The 24,910-nt window shown below is 56.1% G+C and overlaps 8 protein-coding genes across 8 annotated transcripts; 4 read left to right on the top strand and 4 right to left on the bottom strand.

Annotated features, from left to right (window-relative positions):
* Positions 1–453: 453 nt before the first annotated feature.
* On the top strand, positions 454–864 carry PHYSODRAFT_496874 (hypothetical protein; the record flags this gene model as incomplete). The annotated part of the gene is made up of 1 exon (XM_009524272.1): positions 454–864. One exon carries the CDS (start codon positions 454–456, stop codon positions 862–864), a length of 411 nt encoding a protein of 136 aa, XP_009522567.1.
* A 183-nt stretch (positions 865–1,047) lies between these two features.
* On the bottom strand, positions 1,048–4,947 carry PHYSODRAFT_298235 (hypothetical protein; the record flags this gene model as incomplete). The annotated part of the gene is made up of 4 exons (XM_009524271.1): positions 1,048–1,908; positions 2,081–2,208; positions 2,231–4,140; positions 4,193–4,947. The coding sequence occupies 4 exons, from the start codon at positions 4,945–4,947 to the stop codon at positions 1,048–1,050; spliced, it is 3,654 nt and encodes a 1,217-aa protein (XP_009522566.1).
* A 2,228-nt stretch (positions 4,948–7,175) lies between these two features.
* On the top strand, positions 7,176–11,366 carry PHYSODRAFT_328023 (hypothetical protein; the record flags this gene model as incomplete). Its single annotated transcript, XM_009524270.1, has 5 exons — positions 7,176–7,464; positions 7,542–7,596; positions 7,675–9,871; positions 9,949–10,400; positions 11,015–11,366. The coding sequence occupies 5 exons, from the start codon at positions 7,176–7,178 to the stop codon at positions 11,364–11,366; spliced, it is 3,345 nt and encodes a 1,114-aa protein (XP_009522565.1).
* A 492-nt stretch (positions 11,367–11,858) lies between these two features.
* Positions 11,859–13,019, bottom strand: PHYSODRAFT_461174 (hypothetical protein; the record flags this gene model as incomplete). Its single annotated transcript, XM_009524269.1, has 3 exons — positions 11,859–11,960; positions 12,018–12,717; positions 12,820–13,019. Coding segments are annotated over 3 exons (1,002 nt in total), but the record flags the coding sequence as incomplete, so codon positions are not given.
* Positions 13,020–13,657: 638 nt separating this feature from the next.
* Positions 13,658–19,509, bottom strand: PHYSODRAFT_543462 (hypothetical protein; the record flags this gene model as incomplete). Its single annotated transcript, XM_009524268.1, has 1 exon — positions 13,658–19,509. One exon carries the CDS (start codon positions 19,507–19,509, stop codon positions 13,777–13,779), a length of 5,733 nt encoding a protein of 1,910 aa, XP_009522563.1. The 3' UTR covers positions 13,658–13,776.
* Positions 19,510–20,293: 784 nt separating this feature from the next.
* Positions 20,294–21,379, bottom strand: PHYSODRAFT_558489 (hypothetical protein; the record flags this gene model as incomplete). Its single annotated transcript, XM_009524267.1, has 2 exons — positions 20,294–20,452; positions 21,134–21,379. 2 exons carry the CDS (start codon positions 21,377–21,379, stop codon positions 20,294–20,296), a joined length of 405 nt encoding a protein of 134 aa, XP_009522562.1.
* Positions 21,380–22,450: 1,071 nt separating this feature from the next.
* PHYSODRAFT_488798 (hypothetical protein) lies at positions 22,451–22,849 on the top strand (the record flags this gene model as incomplete). Its single annotated transcript, XM_009524266.1, has 1 exon — positions 22,451–22,849. One exon carries the CDS (start codon positions 22,451–22,453, stop codon positions 22,847–22,849), a length of 399 nt encoding a protein of 132 aa, XP_009522561.1.
* Positions 22,850–24,036: 1,187 nt separating this feature from the next.
* Positions 24,037–24,910, top strand: PHYSODRAFT_488430 (hypothetical protein; the record flags this gene model as incomplete). Its single annotated transcript, XM_009524265.1, has 2 exons — positions 24,037–24,081; positions 24,155–24,910. 2 exons carry the CDS (start codon positions 24,037–24,039, stop codon positions 24,908–24,910), a joined length of 801 nt encoding a protein of 266 aa, XP_009522560.1.

Raw genomic sequence — 24,910 nt, 5'->3', positions numbered from 1 at the left:
ATCTGCCGCTGATCCTGCTTGGTACACGGAGGCACTTGCATCGGACAACAAGGAGTCTGAGACGGAGCTATTCATCGGCTCGCCGCTCCCCGCTGCACGACCGTTGGTCTCTTCATCGCACGCCAGGTCCCCCGGGTCCACCGTTGTTGAAGATACGCCGGTGAACCGACCTCAGGACGAGTGGCATGTCGACGGTTGGCCAAACGACGTGAAGTTCATAGCTGCCCAGCTCAATCCGCGCCACTGGAAGTTCCAGGCCGTCAGTGTCGGTGTGCGAGGGGAGGGGGGGGGGGGCTCGGCCGCGGGTGCGACGAACGGTGCACTGCCAGCACTTGCCTCAATGCCCGGCACAGTCGGTTCTGCACGGAATACAATTGCAGCTTTGCTGCCGAATGCGGCAATGGTCTTCATGAAAGCCGTGCGCTCTCCATCGCCCGCAACACACGTACGGGTATGCGCGGTTTGGTGGCCACGGCTGCCATCCCTGCCGGAGGGGTCATCGGCGAGTACCTTCGACACATGGACCTGTTTGGACCTCCGTGCAACAATGGCCCCGTTAACGACGGCTACAGGATGCATCTTCGCACCAGGACGGCCGGGAACAAGTATGTGGGCATCGACGCGCTGAATGTCGGCGGGGAGCTCCGCTTCCTTAACCATGCTTGCAACCCGAGCGCTAGATTCCATGAAGTCCAAACGGGCCAGCGGCTGACCATCGAAGCCGTCACTATCCGAGACGTCTACCCGGGTGAAGAGGTGACCGTGTCGTACGCTGACAAGATGTGGTTCCTTTGCCGTTGCGGGTGGTCGGGCTGCCAGCACCGCGATCTACAGCACCTGCACGAATGTGCGGAGACTTCGTGATTACTGCATGTATATTGGAGGTCACGTCGGGCTAGCTCACATCAAATTCGTGTAAAACTTGTGTAAATGGAATCTTTTGAAATTGGAATCTTTTTTTCAGTCGTCTATACTCAACCGCATACATTTCCCACGGATACACGATGGGTTCATTCCCGCCCTCGCCAGCTTCGACGCTGATCACCGTCAAGCCGATGGCGGTACGTCTCCGCTGCTCGCCTCTCGTTCTCTGACAAACCGAGATGCTAATCTACTATCTTCGCTCCTCGCGAGCAGCGTGGATGTCAAACAGGCTACCACAACTACAGCGACACGGAAGAGCTGATGCTGTGCGGTATAGCCGGAGCACGGGTGGCCGCAGGGGAGTATTGCCCCACACTTTCGCGTGCACTTGACGTCAGTGATGTAGGAGGCGCCACTCTGCTTGTGTCCACAGACGGATATGAGCTTCTCAACCACCACATTGCATCTCACATCGGATGGCTTCTTGGCCTCAAAGCATCGCGCGTTGCTGTACGTGTGCCCACAGAGCAACGTGATCGAGCCAACCAGCACCTCACATCGACCACACGGATCCCCGCAAACTCCAGGGCATACATGGCCACATCCCTCCTGTAGTCGTGGGCACGGTTGGGTGCAGTAGACAGCTTTGTGGGATGGTTGGTCGACATGACACAACTTCGGGCAGGCGTGGCCGCAACGTGGAAGCCGTCGTCCGCACGGACGTAGACAACCTCCATCAGGAGCCAACAGCGCGAATGAATCTGGTTTTGTGGCGACACGCTGGTAGTCAGGATGTCGTTGACAGTGAAGCGGTAGGCCATTGCCGTAACAGCCATCACTCTGCAATTGGTCGAGTACTCGTTGCCACAGCGGTGACTTGGCACGGAGTAATTCTCCGTGCCCCACAAGGATCAGCCCATGCTTCGCCCGGGAAAGAAGCACGTTGATCCGATTCGGCGTCTTGAGAAAGCCGATGGTTCCACGGTCATGGACGTTCGTACTGCTGCGCACCAAGCTGGCCAGAATGACGGTTGCTTCTTCACCCTGGAAATTGTCGATAGTAGCAACACGTATGGCCCCCGAGAGATCTTGTTTCGAAGCCCCCAGTACGTTCAAACCTTTGTCAGAACTGCTGGATTTCCTCCAAGTCCAGCTCATTCAGCGCCAGTGCGAATTGTCCTTGAAGTGCTGCTCGAAGCTTCATGAGCTGCCCCACATAAGGAGTGACGATTGCGATGTCGCCGGGGTTGTAACCCTGTAGCAGCAGATACTTGAGCGTTGCGACAAGGTACGCCACTTCGTACTCATTCGAATGGTAGCGCGTCAAGGAGTCGTGAGCACCGTCTTCAGCATAGTTGTGACTCACGAAGCGGTGGGTACTCCAACGTCTCGCGCGCATCGCGGACTTCCGGATAAAATAATATTCGCAACAACTCCGAAATCTGCGGACGCATGCGGTGCTGCTCTGTCAGCATCCAGAACGGTAGTCCTGAGCTTGGGGCCACCAAACGCTCAAAAAGTGATACATCAAGCGCATACCGCTTGCCGATGGCGCTTTCCACGCTGAGGTTGTACTCGGTGATGTGCGGGCGCAATTGTTTGTGGTCCCCGATAAGCACGAGGTGCTGGCACGCGGGGGTTAGGCACGCCATGAGTTGCGCCTCCAGGACTTCACCTGCTTCTTCGCAAATCACGACTGGGGGCGCCACCGCCGCGATTTTCTGCTGATACTTGGCCACGCCGGTGGTTGTCATTCCGATAATTTGCATGCGTTTAAGCACGTCCACATCTGCCTCCTCCTTGACAGCTTCAATCTTCTTCACGGTGTCAGTGTAGGCTTTTTGAGCACGTGCAAGCTCTTCCACCGCATTGAACCGCATCACTTTGACCCATTCCGTGAGAACAGCTCGGCGTTTGGGCACGTTCCACGTCCAAACGTCCGATCTCGGTGGCCTCGACCCACGACGCTGGTGACTGGCACCGTCGCGACCTCGGATCCAATACTCCAGAATGTCGCCGCAACCTGCAACTCGCCACCCTCTACGAGTACCAAACAGATCGAAGCTTCGCTCCTCGAAGTAGTCGTACTCATCCGGGTGGTTGTTGGCAAGAAACCCCTTAATGCACTCCCACGTCGGCTTGTTCACGTCGGCGCTCATCTCTGTCAACGCATTGGCAATCGCACTAGCATGTGTATCTAAAGTAGCGTACAGCCGTTTGAGCTCGTATCGAGGCGTGAATTGGCGGACGTTGGTCAAATTGTACTTGGTCAGTCGCTTCTCTTTACACTGCGCCCCGATCCGCACGAGACTCGTAACCCCGACGTCAAGGAGATGGCACAAGAACTGATCCAGCGCGTGGTTGGTGTAGCACACAATCAACACGGGCGACACTTTCGCCTTGAGAACAATTCGAGTAAGGAGCGACCCGATGAAAGATTTCCCCGTGCCTGGGAGGCCTTGAATGCAAGCCACACGGCTGCTCAATGCTCGAACTAACGCTTTGGCTTGGTCCCCTTCCAGTGTCGAATACTGGCTCAAAGCACGTTCGCAGCTCTGACGAGACTCCTCACGCAGTGGTCGCAGACGCAGTTGCTGTGGTTCCCCACCAACCCCTTGAGGGTAGCTTTGAATGATAGGAAGCAAGTCAAACGTAAACCCAGACTTCAAACAGTACCGAGGTGGCTCCATCGACGCCTCGCCCACCGCCGGTGGAGTCTCCGGCGCCAGATATTCCAAAAGCGGGAGCGTCTCCGGTCGAATACTTTGCAGCGCGCGTAGTATAGGCTCGTACGCGGCGTAAAGAACTTTGTTAAACTCCACCAGGAACATCACCGGGTAGCTGCCATCTTGGTTTCGGTGTAAAAATGCCGTGGATTGCCAGCGATCTAGAGCCACGAAGTCGCGGGACTCGTACGGTTGGAGAGTGACCTCCGCTGTGGTGCCGACAAGGCGATCAAGGTCACGAACAATAATCTTGCAAAACACCACCTGCAGCTTGCTCTCGGCGTACACAACAAGAGCCACCATCGCGTTGAACGGTAACCGGCCGGGCTTGCTCCATATGTCTCGGCGTGTATCAACGCTGTCCGCCTTGGCGAGGTTTCTATCATCCTTCCCGGTCAGCTCTGGCTGTGGGAACCGCACTGTGATGCAGAGTCCGAGCTGTTCCGCTGGTTTCACTGAATGCATCAGTGCCGTGAAAGTCTGGACGATCGGGTAGACGTTGTAGTCCACATTGGCGTCGCGCACGCGCCCACCAACGAAATTATCGCGACTGACAGACGACACTCGAGATCCTGCAGGCAGGTCCGAAGTGAACAGCACACATCTTCTCGATACAGCCGAAAGTGCGTATCCACCCAACGCTCAGGTCCTGGGGGTAACCAGTGAGCATTTTTGTGGAATGGCAAATTTCCCGGTACCAATGTCGGCAGGCGCGAAAGCACTCGTCACTTGTAGGCAATAGCTGGATACCGCTGATGTCCCTGCGATCGTTGTCGTAGCGCGGTCCAACGCGTCCATCTGCCAGTTCGACTTTTCCAGGAATCCCAACCTCGACCATATCCCAAAATTCGTCCATCGTTGAGTTTGAAGCCGATTTCTGCTGCGGTTTTGCTTTCAGTTCACTACCCAGTTGGATGTTGCGATCACCACGTCGAACCATTTTATTCAGCCGCGCCACTTCTTCCCTCATGATCCTAAAGCATAATGCCGAGTCGAGCGGATTTTCATTCCCTTTCGCTTCAGCGATCCACTTGGAGGTGAGGGCGTCCACGCCGTTTAGTGCTTCTTTGAATGGAGCCTCGTAAATTACCTTTTTGAACTTGCTGCCCAGCAAGTACATTAGCCGAATGAAAGGGAGACCAACTTGTGTAAAGCAGAGCGGGGCATATCTGCGGCCTCCCGTGTTCTCCAAAAAGCTGGCGTGTGGTAGCGCGGGGTCCTCAAAGCTGTAGCGTTCAACGATCTTCTTCCAATTCGCTTGGAACACGGTACAGAGCTTCGGGTATGTAGACCGAAGAAACGAGTACACGTAGTTGGCTTCATCCATGTGGAGGCTGATCAGCTCGATACGCCGCATAGTGACATGGCCACGAAAGAGACCATCCCCCTCTGGAACGACACCACGTCGCGCTGTCTGCTCGCGTCCGTTGAGTATTCGAGCTCCAGAAGCTCTCGAAGAACCGCAATCCCCCGTCCATCAGTCTTCCCCAGCTCCTTGACGAAAGCACTGGCCGAGTTTTCCGTCGTCAGTGCGTACAACCCAGAGTTGATGAAGTTCAACGCTTGAGTCTGGCTGTTTATTGGCCACGGGTCGGCTCGCGTTAAAAAGCCCTTCCACAGCCCTTCCAAGTCGTCTTGTCCAGGCGAGAAGCAGACCAACACATCGGAATGACCGGAAGATAACGAACTCGACACCAGCTTCACAGCTAGTTGCTGCTGGAGCTCCTCCAGCTTGAAAGAAGTCACTACTCTCGAGTCTGCCAGTGCATCCGTGCTACTGTGGTCGTCAACGCGAGCTAACCGCGTGCTGCTCATACTTCCAACTGCGTCGGCGGGGACGCCGATTGCATGAGAAAACCGGCATGATTCTCCATAGCGACAGGTTCCGCTAAGGAAGTAGACGCATGCTTTCTTCTGGTGCATGCCTTTATTACCAAGCATCCTTCTCGTTGGGATACTGCAGAATGACCCACGGGTTTTCTTCTGCCTCCCTGTCGCAAAAATTGATTGATCCGGACAAAACCAAATTCACTTTAGGTCTGGGTCAACGAAAGCCACAACAGTACACTTCACAATTCGAAGGTAGAATGCTTAGTAGCACTAAAGTGTACCCGTGTTAAAATCGTTTTAAAACTGAATTAGATAATTGCCCGAAAGCTAGCAAGCGCAGCTTCTTTAAGCACTTCAGGGTTCTGGAGAATGGATCAAAGCTTGGAGCGAAGCTTTGGGGAGTATGGGAAAACTTCACCTGGTCGATGCTTGTTGCCACCATTTACCAGCCCCAGCCCCAGCCACCCCACGGACGACCCCAGCCTCCGCCCCAGCCTCCTCCCCAGCCGCCACAGCCAATGCCCATTCCACCCCAAGGGCCCCAGCCTCCTCCCCAGCCTCCGCACTGCTCCTTCTTGGTTCCAGTCGGAGTGCTCGTAGCACCAGCAGCAGGTGCCACCTCGGCCTGTTTGTCCACCGAGCGCAGGGCAGGTTGATCGGCAGCAGAAACGCCCGCGACAGCGACGGCAGCGACGACGGCGAGAGCAGCGAGCTTCATGGTCTTGACGATGCGCTTGTCCTCGTCCAGGCAAGTTGCGTTGTGGCGAATCGGAGACCGAGCTCCACAACTTGGCCTTGTTTCCTAGAACCACTCGTGGATCTACTTCCATCTCGTCAGCTTGCCAACCGCTTCAACTTGAAGTGAATGAAGAAATCCCCGCCAAATCCTCGAAAGGATCTCGAACTCGAGCTCGAGCTCTCCATGTAAAAAAAAGAAATATATCTGAGGTGGAAAGCGCTTCTTCAGCACAACGGGTTGTTGACAGCAGACGATGTCGATGTGATGTGTGGTGTCCGTCACACACGAAATAACGAGAAGCTGGTCGTAAGTATGGGCGTTGTGGTTAAAGGCAGTGGGCTGCAATTGTCCATCGTCTCCAAAGTGATGCATCGCGTGTGTTTTGAAGCGCTCCGAGCGAGAAACTGCCGGTAGTGCGCCTGAATATGCATGCAATTCCGTTGAAGAGCGGAGTTCCCACTGCCTCCATTTACAAAAAGTAAAAAAAAGTTTTTTTGACGCCATCTTCATACTTAACGTTTTACCCTTAATCTCTGGACGAATATCCTACTCAATCGCCTCTCGAGTTGAGTATACTTTTACTTCATGCGCGCTACATATACGTGCCTCGAATTAATCCTGGCTGGGCATGCCTCGCAACCGAAGCACTATTGTGGTTTTCAGCGATTTTAGCAATCCGGAGCCCTCCGATCCCGATTACCTATATTTTTACTTCATGTGCGCCACATGTCAGGTGCATCGAATTGATCCTGGTTCACACTTCGTAACCGAAGCACTACCAGGATCAAACCTCGTTATATGAAGACGGATGTTACGCGTAGGGAATGTTGCACGAGCGAATTCGTCTTCGGGTTACATGCGTACAACATCACAAACGCGTAATATCCGTCTTCAAGCGACATTCATCTTCGTGCAACATTCGCCACCTTCGTGTCACATTTACTCACCGCGTGGCCCGATCTGCGTCATTACATTTCGGCAGGACCTAGGAGGGGGGAGTGAAGCAACTTCTGACGATGGCCGGGACGCTGCGCAGGCTGCTGCTGGCGGGCGCCGCCGCGCTATGCCTGGGCGCCACGCGCGCGCTGTACGCGGACCAGGCGGGCGAGTTCGACTGGAGCGCGCAGAACGTGGGGCGCGTGCGCGCCGTGGCCTTCGGCGGCTCCGTGAGCCGCGGGCCGCACTCTGTGGCCTCCAGGGGCGCCACGCGCGCCGTGTACGTGGCGTCGGACGCGCGCTCGCGGGCGCTGGCGCGGCTGGACTCGAAGACGGGCGAGGTTCAGTGGCGCCGCGTATTTCCCGAAGGTTAGGACGGGGAATGTCAAAGATCTTTTTATTTTTAGGACGGCATGCTGAAAAAATGTTTTTATATGACTATTCAGGGGACGCTATCGACGACATCCAGCTCACGAACTACGGTCTGCTGTCGGTGTCGGGGTACGTGGCAACTGAAATACTTTTATTCTAATTGAGGGGGAACTATATCTCTGACAAGCCTCATGTGTATCCCTTTAGGTCTGGCCGCAATGTGCGACTCTGGGACCAGAACTCGGGCGTGCTGCTGTGGGACGAAGTGACGAGCGAGGGCTCGGCGGTGAAGGACGCGGTCTTTGGCGGCCTCTTCTCGCTGGACGGAGACCACTCGGTGGTGCTCACGGCGGCCAGCGTGGCCATGGTCAGTGTCAAGAACGGGCAGGTGAAGGTGCAGACGCTGCCCGAGAGCTTCACCCAGGCGGCCGTTGAGGCGGCCGAGCTGTCGTGGCACGTGGGCTCGGACAACGCTGCGCTGTTCGCGATGGCGGGCAGCCACATGCTGCAAGTAGACCTCTCGACGGGCCGCGTGGTGAACCACTTCACCCGCCCCGAGATCAAGGAGGGCGACAAGGGCGACGTGCAGGCCACTACGGTGCTGCGTCGCGACACGGACCAGGGCAAGACGGCCGCTGTTACGCTCACGAAGGACCAGCTGCTGCTGCAGGGACTGGAGAACAAGGACGACACGACGGAGACCGCGCTGAGCTCGCTGGAGCTGGGCGGCGACAAGGTGGTGGCTATTGATGCGGCCATCTCGAACTCCCTGGTGCTTGTGCTGGCCTCCGGCAAGCGTGCGATCCTCAAGATTACGAGCGCGTTGAAGGTGGAGGTTGCTGCTGTGGTGGCTGCTGAAGGCGCGTTGATGGAGTCTGTCACGGACGATTCGGTGCTCTTCCACGCCGCGGCGAAGGGCAGTGGAAAGGTGGCGGAGATTTCGTCGTACTCGTGGGGTGAGAGCCTGGCCCCGGTCTCGTGGGAGGCTGAGCTCGACCTGGCTGCGTTTGGTGGCGACGTCTCGCACGCGTTCGTTGGATGCCCCAACACGAAGAAGGACTCGGCGCCGAGCTGCCGTGCTGTCCTGGTGCTGAAGGATGACGCGTTGGTCATGACGTCCAACGAGGAGGAAGCCGAGGCTGCTACCAATGGTAACGTTCAGTGGGTGCGTGAGGAGGCTCTGGCCAACATCAAGCGCGTGCGTTGGATCACTCCAGCGGAGACGGAGATCGAGAAGCAGGCCCTCAAGCGCATCCCGTCCTTCATGGAGGAGGTCGGGCTTGAAGTCAAGCGTCTCCAGCACCTTGTCGAGAAGGTCATGTCGTTCTCGTCTCTGTTCGACGAGAGCACTCGCCAGCGCGGTGTCGACCGGTCCCGTGCTGCGCGCAAGGAGCCGCCTAACGCCCACTTGTTCGGCTTCTCCAAGTACATCATGGTGCTCACGGACAGCGGCAAGCTCTTTGCCATCCGCGCAGAAGCCAGCACTGTGGCGTGGTCTGCGTTTGTGGGCCCTGAGTACCAGCTCTTCGTGACTCGTGACCACCCGGCTCTCGGATCGGGTGCTGAGTTGCTGCTGGTTTCGAACTCCACGGAGCTCGTGTGGCTCGATGGTGACGATGGCCACAAGCTGGATGCTGCCAGCGCGGGAGCGGCGACCGGTGCCTCCTGGGTGGTTGTGCTGCCTAAGCGGAAGCATCTCACGACTGATGAGGAGCCGACGGCACGCCGCACTGTGGCTGTGATTGCGGAGGACTCGCTGCAGGTGGCGCTTTACCCGAAGGAGACTGCTGACTTTTCTCACCCGGAGCTGGAGCACTTCTACTTCTACCGGTACGATGAAAGCACCGAGGTTCTTCGCGGCTATGTCATCGAGAACGAGGGCGATGCTGAGAAGGTGGACTACCGTGCTCGTGAAGTGTGGTCTGTTGTGCTGCCTCGCGACCAGCAGGTGATTGCTACGTCGCACCACCACGACCACTCGGTTGTGGACTCGGCGGTGACGATTACCGGTGACGACTCGCTGCTGATCAAATACCTGAACCCGAACCTGTTCGGACTTGCCACGATCGCTACGGAGCCCGCCGAGGGTGACAACGAGCCGACGTCTATCCTCCACGTCAGTCTGATTGACTCGGTTGCTGGCCGCATCATCCACCGCGCTCGTCACTCGCATGCCGCGGGCCCTGTCCGCATGGTGCAGAGCGAGAACTGGCTGGTGTACTCGTTCTGGAACTCGAAGGAGAAGCGCACTGAGATGGTGTCGCTGTCGCTGTTTGGCGGCGCAGTGGGCATGCACTCGCTGAACCCGTGGAAGCGCCCCTCGTGGACCGATTCGCGCTCGTCGTTCGACTCGAAGGCGCCGTTCGTGCTGCAGAAGAGCTTCATCTACCCCACCAAGATCACGGTACGTCCCAGAACTCATGTCACGTATTGTCTTTCGTACTTTGGTACTTACTTGGTGGTTGTGTATTATCTGCGCAGTCTTTGGGTGTCACCGTGACGGCTCACGGCATCACTCCCCAGTCGGTCCTGGTGGGCATGGAGACCGGCCAGATCTTCAAGTTGGTTCGCAACTTCATCGACCCGCGCCAGCCGGAGAAGCCGCTCACCCCGGAGGAGCAGGCGGAGGGTCTGATGATGTACTCGCCGCTGGTGCCCGTGTACAACCGGCCGCAAGCCATGCTCACGTACAACCAGACGGTGGAGAACCTCCAGTCTATCAGCACGGCCGCGGCGGAGCTCGAGTCGACCACGCTCGTGTTCGCCCACGGCCTCGACATGTTCTACGTGCGCATGACGCCCGCCAAGTCGTTCGACCTGCTGCCGTCCGACTTCAACCACGAGATGCTCATCCTGCTGTGTCTGGCCTTCCTGGGGGCCACCTTCGTCACCAAGGCGCTGGCGCAACGCAAGGCGCTGCAGACGGCGTGGAAGTAAGTTGTGCTAGGCTCAGTTAGTAGAGAGAGAGGCTGTGACAAAAAATATACGCTTGCTGTGGCTAGATATCTCTTGTGTTTTATTACCGTACTTAATTTAAGTATTAAAATAATACGTATTGTGCTTTGCAGATAAAATGTCGCCCCGTTTTATGGCCTAGATCGAGGAAGGCCGGTCCACAAATCAGGGTACAAAACAGAGGCGGTAGCTCAATTTACTTAGATCGACCTCGAATTGCGCTTTTGAAAACGCAAAAGGGATCGATTTACCGTAGATCGACCTCGTTCTGCCCAGATCCACCAGGAGATCGACCTCGAGCCCTGATTTGGATTGTCGTAGCTCGAGTTATTAGCCCGCCTAAATAGATCGATCTGTCCCTTTCTTTGACCTCGTTTTATTAAATCGACCTCGACTTAATGATAAATCGAGGAGAGGTCCAAGTCAAAACGACAAAACATTTGCAAAGCACAGTACATGGATTAATACATGGAAAGCTCGAGTTCGAGATACTTTCGAGGATTTGGCGGGGATTTCTTCATTCACTTCAAGTTGAAGCGGTTGGCAAGCTGACGAGATGGAAGTAGATCCACGAGTGGTTCTAGGAAACAAGGCCAAGTTGTGGAGCTCGGTCTCCGATTCGCCACAACGCAACTTGCCCGGACGAGAACAAGCGCATCGTCAAGACCATGAAGCTCACTGCACTCGCTGTCGTCGCTGCCGTCGCTGTCGCGGGCGTTTCTGCTGCCGATCAACCTGCCCTGCGCTCGGTGGACAAACAGGCCGAGGTGGCGCCTGCTGCTGGTGCTGCGAACACTCCGACTGGAGCCAAGAAGGAGCAGTGCGGAGGCTGGGGAGGAGGCTGGGGCCCCTGGGGTGGAATGGGCATTGGCTGTGGTGGCTGGGGAGGAGGCTGGGGCGGAGGCTGGGGTCGTCCGTGGGGTGGCTGGGGCTGGGGCTGGTAAATGGTGGCAACAAGCATCGACCAGGTGAAGTTTTCCCATACCCCCCCCCAAAGCGTTGATTCGTTTTCTACGTCCTGAAATGCCCCGATCTCAAGAAAACAAGCAATCGGACTCCCATCCATAACAATTTAACACGCAACACCGTAGATTGCCGAATGATAAAGCCATCTCTTATCTCGAAATCGTTGCATGGGCAACCATTTCATTTCCACTTGCCACCCTCTCCACTACATGCCTAATATCGTCGCTTTCGCGTGCTTTGGAAGCCCCATAGCGTCGATTCGTTTTTTTCATCAGCGTGAAATGCTCCGATCTTACGAAGAGAAAAAAACGCCTGCTAGTATTCGAGCAATTACCGCGCCGTAAGGCACGATGCTACAGATTAGCAGTGCTAATTTAGCACACCATTGGAGTTTGACGAGCGCCGCCCAATCGGGAAAAAATCGGGTAAGTCAGAACACGATTCGGAGTTGATTTTATTTAACTTCCTTCGTTTCTCGCTTGAAGCGCTTCAAAGCATACGCGATGCATCACCTTGGAGACGACGGACAATTGCAATCCACTGCCTTTAACCACAACGCCCATACTTAGCAACTTGTCGACCAGTTTCTCGTTACGTCGTGTGTGATGGACACCACACATCACCTCGACTTCGTCTGCTGTTAGAGCTCCGTTGTGCTGGAGAACGCATTCGAGCGCTGCCCACCTCGATGGATCCAAGTCAGCTAGCTGCTTCCGTGTGCGTTCGTAGGCTTCATTGTGTTTCTTCAAGTACTCATGAAATTTCGTCCACTTGAACCACAGCTCCCAGTCAGCCCATTCAAGTCCCCACTTGCCATTATCAATTGTAAACCGAATCATCGCGGCAAACTCACCAGGAGCTCCACTTGAGTATCCAATGATCCCCTGACGAAGCGAGTCAGCGAAATCATACCGTCGTGCGATCAGCCTGAAAAATGTAGCCATTTTTTCAGTGGAAAACGGTTGCATCTGGATGAGTTCAGCCGCAGTGTACATGCCCGCGATGTGGTGATCGAGCACCAACTTGTGGCTGCCCACACCGAGGAATCCCCAAAACGAACTATTCCCCCTCAAAGAGCGAATCGCAGATAAAAACGCGCGTGCCAGCTCGTAGTTGCCGAAGAGAACGTCTAGTTCATCTACGACCAGACAGATCGTCTTCTTCTCCTTCGAGGCAACTTCGTAGACCAAGCAGATGAAAGACTCATAGCTGTCACAATAGCAACGGCTACCAGCCCTTATGGCCCTCCCCAATGTTTTCCAGAACCGTTCCTCATTCGCCATGTCATCAGCTTGCAACGCAATGTAGACACACTTGACATCGGGAAAACTCCCAAGTACGTGTTGATGCCGTCGTACTTCCAGAACAGCGTGTTGAGCAGCAACGCCCAGTCGATCGCCTTCTCGCCATGGCCGGACGCATCCAATGCACCACTGCTGGACACCAAGCGCAATCGTTGTTTTCCCAAACTGCCGAGGACCATGCAGCATGTACAATGGACGTGGGGATCCTATCCTGGAGAAGCCGTCCTGGATCCTGACAAACGCGGGGATGCTTTCGAGAGGAACGCAGAAATCTCCAGCTTGAATTGGACTCGTGTGGGGGATAAACTGTGGCACCACCTCCTTCTTGGGTTTCTTACGCGGCGGCACGTCGCCAAGTTTCTCTAATCGTTGGAGTCCGAGAGCACCACGTCGCGGCATTAATTCAGCTACCGGTTGGGAAATCTCGGGAACTTCCACAATGAGCGCCGTCTTCTCGTTCTTACCATACTCCCCAATGATCTCATCCGCATCCAGGTACTTCTTTGAGTCACGCGCATATACCCTGAGGTGGGAAGCTAATATCATGCCCGGGAGAGCGCGAACTACCTTGTTGAACACTGCCTCCCGCAGATCCTGAACAATGTTCTGTTCGGTCAAAGGGACTGAATCGAACCAGACCTGGGGCACTTGAACGATGAGCGGCTCATCGTCATTCAGTCCAAAGCCAGTCAAGCTCTTTCCCACTCCGAGGTGCTCGAATTCACATTGAAAAGTAAAAACTTCGAGAGATGGAGCACCGACACATGCTGGGTGGGAGAGACGGCTCGATTTCGTGAAACACCGCCTTGCGGAAAGCTCCAATATCCGTGGCGTCTTCGGGCAATTCCACGTAATTAACATGGCCGAGAGGGGTACGAGCAGCGCCGCCTACCAACCTGTAAAACGTCTTTCGCCCCATCGTCCGTTGGCTTCTTGTCTTCACAGTCAAACCCGAAATGCACAATATATCTTCTGTTGACGATTGATTGATGGTACATTAACTCCGTGCCTCGAAACTGAAAACTATCAGCAACTGAAATATGAAGGACTCATGAATTGCTCTCATCTGAGTGATTCAACCACGCTACAACGCATCCATTCGTGCGTCGTGCACATTTCCCACGACAAAGCTATGGTTAGCACCGCCCACAGGCGCACCACATTCCGGGCAACTCGTTTGCTCCATTGCCATCCCGCACTCACCAATCGAGTAGGAATGCCCATTCGCACACCGATACCAATGGCCCGAGCCATGAAATTCCGCCTGCATCGCTATTTTGATGGTCCTCAGCTCCTCCATGGATACCTTCTGGTAGAAAGTAGAGTCTCGGGCACGCCGGACTATGCTCACCAACTTCTGTCGTAGGACTCGGAGGTTTTGCTCATGTTTGGCCACGAATGTTGTTGTACTCGTCTCCAGGCTGCCCAACACCTCGTGAGCTTCGTATGCGATCTTTTCCACTGCTTCTTCACGCGCTTTCCGCCCTCTCTCAGAGCTCACCTCTTCACTCAGCCGCCCTTCTGCACTGGCCAGCAGTATCTGTACCAACATCAGTTTAGCTTCGTAGCTCTGCTGCAGGAGCGAGGACTTCACAAACGTGTTGACAGCTTGGCGTGCATACGTTGCCGCTCGAACTTCTGAAGCGTTCGCTCCAAGCCACGAAAGCTGGGCTGAAATGAGGTAAAAGTACCCGAGGTAGGGAAACTTTGAGTTGGGTACGGGAAGAGCGCTCTGGTCGATAGCCACGTCGCCTCCGCCTTGACCCCCTTTAGCCTTCGTCAGCACTGCCACACACGCCTCAAACGCTTTCTGGCATGGCGGACGCTTCACCGCTGCCCCAAATGTGCGTAAATCATGCCGCAGAGTTGTGTCTTGAGACAGATCGCCGCGTTCAACCGCAGCGTTGGCACGCTCCTGCAGCGCTGTCAGCTGTCGGTGCGAGTGGGAGATGAAGTTCTTCTCCGCGGTGTCGATTGCAGCTCGTTTGGTCACGCGTCCGTATCGACGGAGGCCACGGATCGACTTCTTGCAGTTCGGACACTGGGGCGTATCGATATAACCTCCGGGCAGCGCTCCCAACGGTTCTCCTCGGTTCATGTCGTAGTACGAGCTCATCTGAAGCGTGCCGTCAAGCGTTGCCATCGTGTACACCATCGAGCAACACGGGAGCACCAGAACAGGGTCCTCGGATGGATCGATCTCGCCGTACGACTGGAAGAGAATCACGTCAGCGACGCGCTGCTTCACGTCTTCATCTCCACACACGTGACAGAACTCTTGCGTCGGACAGGTTTCTCCACAGACGCTGGGGCATTGGTGGCCACAACTGAGAGATTTCGAGCATCGACGGTCACACAACTTCCGGTTGCAGGGAGCACCGCAGGGTAGAGAGCAATCACCAACGTGCTCACAGCTCCAGGTGCAGGACTCGGTACACGCAGCGCAGGGATCGCTGCACGGGTGGTTGCACGAACCGTGTTCGCAACTGAAGACGTCGCAGATGCGCTGGCACGGTGGACACGGAGCTTTTCCATGGCAAATCCCACGGCATCTGTGGCAGCACGGCAGCAACCGCTCGCATTCCTTTTGACACACTCCATGCTCAGTAGGTTTGATGGGGAAATCTGGTTCCGGTTCCCCTTCCCGAGCCGTGAGGGTGTTTTCAATACAGTCACTGCACTTACGGGAGCACGCGTGACCGCAAGGTAGCGCCGCTCCACACTTCCGCGTGCACTTGACCTTCACAGTACTACACATGACGCGCTGCATGTGTCCGCACGTAGGAACGAACTTGTCGACCATCACCTTACACTTCAACTTCGACGGCGTCTTCGTCTCAAAGCATCGCGCGCTGCTGTACGTGTGACCACAAGGCAACGTGATCGAGCCAACCAGCACCTCACATCGACCACAAGGGTCCCCGCAAACACCGGGACATACATGACCACATCCCTCCTGTAGTCGCGGACATGGTTGGGTGCAGTAGACAGCTTTGTGGGACGGTTGGTCGACATGGCACAACTTGGGGCAGGCGTGACCACAACGCGGAAGCCGTCGTCCACACGGGCGCAGACAACCTCCATCAGGCGCCAACAACGCAAATGAATCTGGACTCGAGGCAACACGCTGGTAGTCAGGATGGCGTTGACAGTGAAGCGGTAGACCGTTGCCGTAGCAGCCATCACCTTGCAGTTGGTCGAGCACCCGTTGCCAATGCGGTGACTTGGCACGGAGTAAATCTCCATGACCCACGAGAACCAGCCCATGCTTCGCTCGGGAAAGAAGCACGTTGATCCGATTCGGGGTCTTGAGAAAGCCGATGGTTCCACGGCCATGAACGTTCGTACTGCTGCGCACCAGGCTGGCTAGAATGACGGTTGCTTCTTCGCCCTGGAAATTGTCAATAGTTGCGGCACGAATTGCGCCGGATAGCTCCTTCTTAGTAGCCCCCAACGCAGCCGGACTGTCGTTCCCAATTTCCTCCGTAACATCATCTCTATCGTCATCGTCGCCGAACGTGCGCTGGATTTCCTCCAAGTCCAACTCATTCAGCTCCAGCACGAACTGTCCTCGGAGCGCCGACCGGAGCTTCATTAGCTGACCCACGTAAGGCGTGAGGATCGCGATGTCACTGGTGTGGTAACCTTGCTGCAGCAGGTACCTCAGCGTCGCGACAAGGTACGCCACTTCGTATTCGTTCGAATGCGACCGCGCAGATGCTCCAAGGACAAGATTCGCGCCATCCTCAGGGTGGTTGTGGTTCACGAAGAAGACGTTCTTGTCCACGCCTAGGAGAGGCGGGTAGTCCAGCGTCTCACGCGCGTCGCGCAGTTCAGGGTAGAAGAGCATTCGTACCAACTGCGAGATTTGGGGACGCATGCGGTGTTGCTCCGTCAGCATCCAGAACGGCAGACCGGAGATTGGACCCACCAACCGCTCAAAGAGTGATACATCGAGGGCATACCGCTCACCGACGGCGCTCTCCACGCTCAAATTGTAGTCAGCAATGTGCGGGCGTAGCTGCTTGTGGTCACCGATAAGCACGAGCTGCTGGCAGGCAGGGGACAGACACGCCATGAGTTGTGCCTCGAGGACTTCTCCTGCCTCTTCACAAATCACAACGGGGGGCGCCACCGCCGCGATTTTCTGCTGATTCTTCGCTACTCCAGTGGTCGTCATGCCGATGATCTGCACACGCTTCAGCACTTCCACGTCCGCTTGCTCCTTCACCGTCTCGATCTTCTTCTTCGTTTCCCAGTAGGCCTTCTGAGCGCTTACAACTTGTTCGACACGACTCGATCGCAGTGCCCCGACCCATTCTGCTAGCGCTCCACGGCGCTTCGCCAAGCTCCACATCCAGACGTTGGAGTTATCCATCCAACCATTGGCACCGTGTCGCTGAGGCCCACGCCGCTGAGTTGCGTCGAGGTCTCTACCTTGGATCCAGTAGTCCAAAATGTCATTCGCGCCAGCAATCTCCCAGTCGTCCTCGTACAGTTCATCACTGCGCTCGGCGAAATAGTCGTACGCGTCCGGGTAGTTCGTTTCCAGGAACCACTTGACCGACTTCCACGTCGGACGGTGCGTCTCTGCGTTCAATTCACGCAGCGCGGACGCAATAGAATCAGCGTTTTTGTCAAGTTTCTCGTACAGCAGCTTGAGTTCGTAGCGCTGGAACGTCTTGGGCAGCTTGTTCAGGTTGTACTTTTCCAGTCGCGGCTCCTTGCACTGTCCTCCAATTCGCACGAGGCTCGTAATACCGACGTCAAGGAGATGGCACAAGAACTGGTCCAGTGCGTGGTTTGTGTAGCACACAATCAGCACCGGGGAAACCCTCGCCTCCACTATAATCCGCGTCAGCATCGACCCGATGAAGGACTTGCCGCTGCCAGGGAGGCCTTGAATGCATGCCACACGACTGCTCAACGCTTCCACCAGTGCCTTCGCCTGATCACGTTCCAGAGTAGAGTAGCGCACCAAGGAGTTCTCACAGGCCTCACGAGAATTCTGTTGAAGGGGGTGCAGGCGTAGTCGTTGCGGGATTTCGCTCACCGCTGCGGGATGTGTTCGCAGCACCGAGGTGAGATCGAAGCTGAAGCCATTCGTGAGGCAGTACATGGGAGACTCCATTCGAACCTGCTCCAATACGGGGCGAGTCTCCGGTGCCAAGTACTCGAGGAACGGCATCGTAGCCGGCTCGATCGACTGCAGCGCCCGCAGGACTGGCTCGTATCCGACAAAGAAGACCTTGTTGAACTCGACCAGCAGCATCTGCGGGTGTATCTGCTGTCGATTTTCGCGCGTTGGTGTTGCGTGCTGCCATTGCTCCAGAATCGCGAAGTCTTGCGTCTCAAACGGCTGCAACGTCACCTCCACCACGTCCTTCACCAGGCGATCCAGATCACGCTCCACAATGAGGCAAAACACCACCTGCAGAGCTCCTTGCGCGTACGTTACCAATGCCACCATCCCATTGAACGGCAGTCGACCAGTCTTCTCCCATAGCTCTCTGCGGCTTCTGATGTCGTCTTTTTTCTTCTTTGCAGCCTTGCCTCGGCCTGTCATTTCAGCTGCTGAAGGCTGTGGAAAGCGTACATCAATGCAAAGTCCATGGCGCTCCAGGCGACGGCTTCTGTCCCTCTCCCCTCTACTGTCCGTGTGCTTTAGCGGCATATCGCTCTCAATAATCGGGTACACATTGTAGTCCACGTCTGCGCCTCGTAGACGCCCCGCTGCAGGGTTCCCTCGGCTTTCAGCAAGTCGATGTTCCAGATCCTGCAAGCAAGACCGGATCGTCCCGCACAAATCCTCTCGATACAGTCGGAAGTGCGTATCCACCCAGCGCTCCGGACCCGGTGGCAGCCAGTGTGCGTTCTCGTGGAAGGGGAAGTTGCCCGGTAGCAGCGGCGGCTCACGGGATAAACACTCCTCTGTAGTTGGCAGTAGCTGAATATCGCGAATATCTCGACGGTCGTTGTCGTGGCGCGGGCCGACGCTGCCGTCCGCTAGCACAGCCTCTCCAGGAACGCCCACTTCGATGACATCCCAAGGCTCTGGGGCTGTTTGGTCGGGATTCACCCTCCTCTGAGCTTCTCTTCTCAACGCGGCACCGGCCTGCATACCTCGCTCTCCACGCCGGATCATCTTGTGCAGTCGCTTGATCTCCTCTGTCATCGTCTTGAAGCACAATTCCGAGTCCAATGGCGAGTCGCTGGCCTGAGAGCTGTCGATCCACTCGATAGTCAGCGCGTCCATGTAGTTCACCGTCTCCTGGAAGGCGTTCTCGTAGATAAAGTCCTTGAATTTATTCCCCAGCAAGTACAGCAGCCGGACGAAGGGCAGACACACTTGCGTGAAGCACAGCGGCGCGTACTTTCGACCTTGAGTATCTCGAAGGAAGCTCGCGTGGGATAGCGTCCGATCCTCGACACTGCGGCGCTCCACAATCTGCTCCAAGTGCTCCAAATACACCTGAAAGAGCTGCACGTGGGCCGTGCGGATGAACGCGTAGACGTAGTTGGCTTCGTCCATGTGCTGGCTGACCATCTCCATGCGACGCATGGTCAACAGCGTCACGAAGGGCACGAGTCCTCGCTGGAAGGACACGACGTCGCGTCGTCGTCCAGCGTCGTTCGAGTACTTGAGATCCAGCAGCTCCTGGATGACCAGCACTCCTCGTCCTTCCGTCCTCCCCAGCTCCCTCACGAACTGAGGCGCCAGGTTGTCCTTGTGCAGCGCGTGGAGCCCCGAGTTGACAAAGTTGAGCGCCTGCGTCTGGCTGTTGACGAGCCACGGGTTGTCCGGCTCCGGGGGCATCAGGAACCCCTTCCACAGCACCTCCACGTTGTCTTTCCCTGGCCAGAAGCTCACGAGAGCGTCGGAATGGGTCGAGAAAATGGTCCCGGACGCCAACTTCTCCGTCAATTGGGTCTCTAGAGCTTCCAGGGAGAACGGGGCCGCCGGTGCAGACTCCCGCTCAGCGTCAGGACTCCGACGCGACCCATTATTTCCTCTTGAAGGCCTGCTAGTATTGCTATTGGGTCGTCGTTGAGTGGGTCCATCGTTGCTGTTGCTGTTGCTGCTGCTGCGTGTGGCTGTGTCGTGGGCGAACTTGCAGGAGCCGCCGAAGCGACATTTGCCCGTGCTCTGGAAGTTGAAGCACGGCTTTAGGGGCATCTCCCGAGCGCGGTTTTCGAGCTGCGAAGGCTGCGGGGGTATGAGGCTGTTGTGGATGCGCTTGGATTGGAGGCGGGGCGGTCTTGGAATGAGAAGAACGAGCGAGAAGATGCGCCTATTGCGCGTATTGTTCACCGATACCACTGACGTACTTGGGTACATTTGAGTGCACCACGTAGATTTGGAAATGGGTAACAAGAGATTGGGTACGTTTTGAGTAATTGGAGAAAAGTGCCCATCTGCAAGCAGTAAGTAATTTTTGCAGTTTAGTTTTCATGGATTTGTTACCGAATGTGTTCCGTGTTGCTAGCTCCTTCCGCTAACTTAGCTCTGGATCAGCTTCGGCATGCAGTTTACAACATGTAAGGAGATTTGTACACAACACACAAGGGAAATGAGAGTCCTTCTCTCCGAGGCGAAGAAGTTACTCCCTCTTGTGCATCATGGCCTCCTCCTCAGCTGCCGAGTACTCGGGGAAGTCGGACGATTCGCAGAAGTGCTGCTGCATCTCTTCGTTCAGCTCTTCCTGTGCGCAGGCATGTGCGTCCATGACGGGGGCCTTGGACTGGATACGGGGAATGGCCTGAGATAACAGCGTGTCCTCCATGGGCGAGAATTCAGGGAAAGCCGAGGACTCGGAGAAGTGGCTCGATGCAACTTCTTCGAGCGTACCGTCGAGCTCCAGCTTGGCGTTGATAGCAGCATTGTTGAGGCTGGCCATCGTCGTGTTCTTGGGCTTCATGTGGGGGACAGCTTCAGACAACAGCGTGTCTTCCATGGGCGAGAACTCCGGGAAGGCGGAAGACTCGGAGAAGTGGCTGGACGCCACCTCCTCAAGTGTACCCTCAAGGTTCAAGTGAGCATTCGCAGCAGCGCCATTGAGACTCGTCAGTGTGGTGTTCTTGGGCTTCATCCGAGGCACAGTCTCCGACAGCAGTGTGTCTTCCATGGGCGAGAACTCCGGGAACGCCGACGACTCGGAGAAGTGGCTGGACGCTACCTCCTCCAGCGTGCCGTTGAGTTTAAGCTTTGCTGTAGCTGCGGCGTTGTTGAGGCTGGTCATTGTGGAGTTCCTGGGCTTGATGCGGGGCACGGCCTGTGATAGCAGCGTGTCTTCCATGGGCGAGAACTCGGGGAAGGCCGAGGACTCCGAGAAGTGGCTGGACGCTACCTCCTCCAGCGTGCCGTTGAGGTTAAGCTTTGCTGTAGCTGCGGCGTTGTTGAGGCTGGTCATTGTGGAGTTCCTGGGCTTGATGCGGGGCACGGCCTGTGATAGCAGCGTGTCTTCCATGGGCGAGAACTCGGGGAAGGCCGAGGACTCCGAGAAGTGGCTCGAAGCTACCTCCTCCAGTGAGCCCTCTAGATCCAACTTGGCCGTAGCTGCAGCGCCGTTGAGGCTCGTCATGGGCGGCCTGACGGTCTGCAGGGCCATGAGCAGCGTCCTGGTCGTGGAGATGCCGCACGCGAGTAGCTGACGCTGGAAGGCTGGCGACCGAATGATGCGGAGCATGACGGCGACGGTGTCTTAGCTGTTGGTGGGGATTCTCTGGGCTTGGCTTGGTCGACTTGAGGCGGAAGCGATAATGAGCTCCGATCCACGCAAGAGCGAACCCTCGCTGGGTTTGCACGGACGCGCAGCATCGGGGTCTATGCAACTTCAACTTAGGAACCCGAATTGAAGTTGCGCGTCGCCCAAAACAGCTTGGATTGGGCTACGCCGGGATATCCCAGCTACACTGCAGCTGGCAAACACGCTCACAGGCATGGCGCCGTTGTACTACGTACACCACCTTAGTTCCCCAGCTTTTAAGTGGGGCCTTGGGCTAAGGTGGTGGAGTCAGCTAGCTGCACAGGGGGTTGACACAAATTCGGAGCTCGTACGCTGACCTTGAAGCCTACGCACACCAAGCAGCATTTAACCGCGAGGGTGTAGCCCAGCTTGATCGCAGCTAGCCTAGCGCGTTGGTGATGATCACCATTGGGTCCCACGGCCGGCGCGCGTTTGTCGCTGTCTCCATGACACAAGTGGCACGCACTATTATAATACCGCGGCGCAACACAAACTCGTTTTCTTCCGCCCGCCAAGCAAGCAAGGATGAACGCACACACGCCGTCTTCTCCGCCAGAGCTCATACCTTCACACGCACCTTCAGCCTGTTCTCGAATGTGCATTCTTCACCCGCGCCGGAGAAAGTGAAGGTGGCCGTTGTTTCAACGCTGCAAATCTCCAAGCGAAAACGCAAACCAGCCAATCACAAGACGTCAGCATAAACAGAGCCACTACCGTTTACGATTCTGGAAAACTGCCCCAAATCACCAAACATTTTTAAGGTCTACATTATTTTCTGCAGTATCTAATTCCATGTAGCCCTAGACATGATCCATCGTTTTCTACAGGGTATAAGTTCTATTTCCACCCAAAACTAAACACACACCAAGCAGCTTCAACATAACTTCAAGATCGTCCCAGCGTGGGGCTCCCGACGGCCCGAGAGCTCATTCCCAGATCTGCTTCGTGCCAGCCAAGCGCTCCAGTCTCTAAGCCCCAAGCTCAAGCCTTCACCCCCCATTCATTGTAGCCATGCTGCGCCTGATCCGCTCGCCCGCCGCCCAGCGCCTCGTGCTCACGCGCGGCATCGCCTCGTCGCGGCCGCTGCTGCGCGAGCTGCAGATGGCCAAGCCGCCGCTCACGAGCCTCAACAACGCCGCCGCCATGGCGCAGCTCGGGCTCGAGGGCACGCTGGAGGAGGTGGCGGCCAGCCACTTCTCCGAGGCCTCGGCCTTCCCCGAGTTCTCGCCCATGGAGGACACGCTGCTGTCGCAGGCCGTGCCGCTCATCCCGACCCCGGAGCCCATCATGGACGCGCACGCGCTGGCCGAGGAGCAGCTCATGGCCGAGATGCAGCAGCACTTCTGCGAGTCGTCCGACTTCCCGGAGTACACGCCCGCGGAGGAGGAGGCCATGATGAAGGAGATGTGAGTGCGTGAGTGACGCCCCGTCTCATGTTGAAGAGGCAGGCAAGGCGAGGCCCCTGCCGTGAGTGAAATCGTGTATTGTGTGCATTGCAAGTCGGAAAACCTTTACTTGCTCGAGCTGGCAGATACGTCACACGGTCGTAGCTGGTGAGGGAGCAGGCAGGCGACAGTATAACAACAATAATAAACATTGTATTGGTGGACTTCATTGCTGTCTGTGTCTGCCTGCCTCGACGGCCGAAAGAGGAGCGATCTCATTGAAGGGGCGTGCTATCATTCTGCAAGGGTAGGTAGTTTTGGTTCGTCGTGTTGGTTTTCAGCGAGACCTTCCTTCAATAGTCCGTAACACGAGGGCAGTAGAGTGCAACACCTCGCTGGTGGAAACTAAATTCCAACGCCAATAATGAGAGCGAAGGGGGTCAGAGGATTCCGGGCGGCACTCGGACGGACCCACTTTCCTTCTTGGTGGCATACAACAAGACGTGAGCATGGCTGCCCGGGTGATCAGTACGGGTGACTACATCGAGGCCGTTCAGGAGCACGAGGGTGCCTACTTCTTCGTGGCGTTTCCTCTAGTAGCCGACGGTATGACCGCCGCGACTGCGTTCCTCCGTGCAGAAGCTGAGCATTTGTACCAAGAGGCAGCTCGACGACGCAATCGCTACCGTCGAAGCCAAGCGCAAGCCCATATTCATCGAGGTGATTTCCTGCTGCTTCGAGTTCAATAAAGGGGGCGGGGATGGCTCGCTCACGAATCACACCTCGTCACTATACACTTCAGTAAAATGCCAAATCAAGCCTAGAACGACACCAGTATACAGGCAATGCAGCGAGGGAAAGCAGGCAGACAATCGTAAAACAAATTGTATCTTCACTATTCGATCGCTCTATCGCCGAACATACCTGCAAATGATAGCCGATCCGTCCACAGACCTAATTAGCGACCGAATGTGAAGACCACACACAGACACCATCGTGAGCTGGAGAACTTGATGCGCTCTTGCGAAGTTGTTTGCCTTGATGACAGCTATTAACTATTTCGTATTTTTAGGGATGTAAACCCTATAATAAGCTGGTTTCGCGCATTGAGGCGGGTTGCCAACGCTCGAAAACGGTTCACCGCGCCAGTTGCTGGCTACTGCCGAGACAGACGCGAGAGCAGGACGAGGAGGGCGGGTCTGAACATCGAACATGCCCCAGGCTATCAACGAGCTGGATGTCGACTTCGAGGCGCAGGTACGCGGCAATGCATTGCTCCGTCCAGAACCTCGAGATCTAGTTCATTAAACCACATCTTGATGAACTACAGATCCAGGAGATCAAGCGCCTCATTTCGTCTTCGAACGATGCAGAGCGACGCACAGCACTTGAAGAGCAGCTCCGGGATCTTGAGCTCCAGAGAATCCAAGACGAACAGGAACAGCAGCAGCAGCAGGGGCAACTGGACCCGAGCTCTGCTGCCAACAGGAGGAAAAGCTTTCGCCCAGCCAGTGCGAAGCCGCGGATGACCCCTCTGACTCCGCTGGCAGAGGATGCGGAAGTTGTTCCAAGCTCACTTCACGATCTGGACGCTCATCGCTTGGACGATGCTGGGCTTGCGCTGGTGTCGGAGGTCTTCAGTAGCTCGTACGATGAAACATTTGGCCCTGCAAATGTACTTGAGACCGGCAGTCGCACGCTGTGGGTGTCGAGTGGTATGTTCCCACAGTTCCTTCGGATTGTACTGCGCGAACCCAAGCGTGTGGCAGCCGTGGAGATCACCTGCAGGCACGTCACAAAGCTCCAGATACGCGCGTCACCTAGTCGGAACGTTGCCGTTAACAGGATGGCGGTGGTCGGGGAGCTTGAAGTGAGCGCGGCAGACAGCGGGAAGCTCGATACACATCGATTTGCGCTAACGCGGCGCGGATCTCAAAATGATGAGGGAAAGGGGGCTGACGAGAAAGAAAACACCGAGCCTGCAGTCGAGGCAATTCAAATAGACATAGAGAGCGGCTACAGCGATTTTGTATGCGTGTACTTCGTCCGTCTCCGCATCGCTAGCTCGGGACACATAGCAACATAA

Source organism: Phytophthora sojae (genome assembly GCF_000149755.1).
Source record: "Phytophthora sojae unplaced genomic scaffold PHYSOscaffold_3, whole genome shotgun sequence".
Lineage (NCBI taxonomy): Eukaryota > Oomycota > Peronosporomycetes > Peronosporales > Peronosporaceae > Phytophthora > Phytophthora sojae.
The sequence above is the reverse complement of the archived record's forward strand: the minus strand, read 5'-3'. Positions and strand labels throughout refer to the sequence as shown.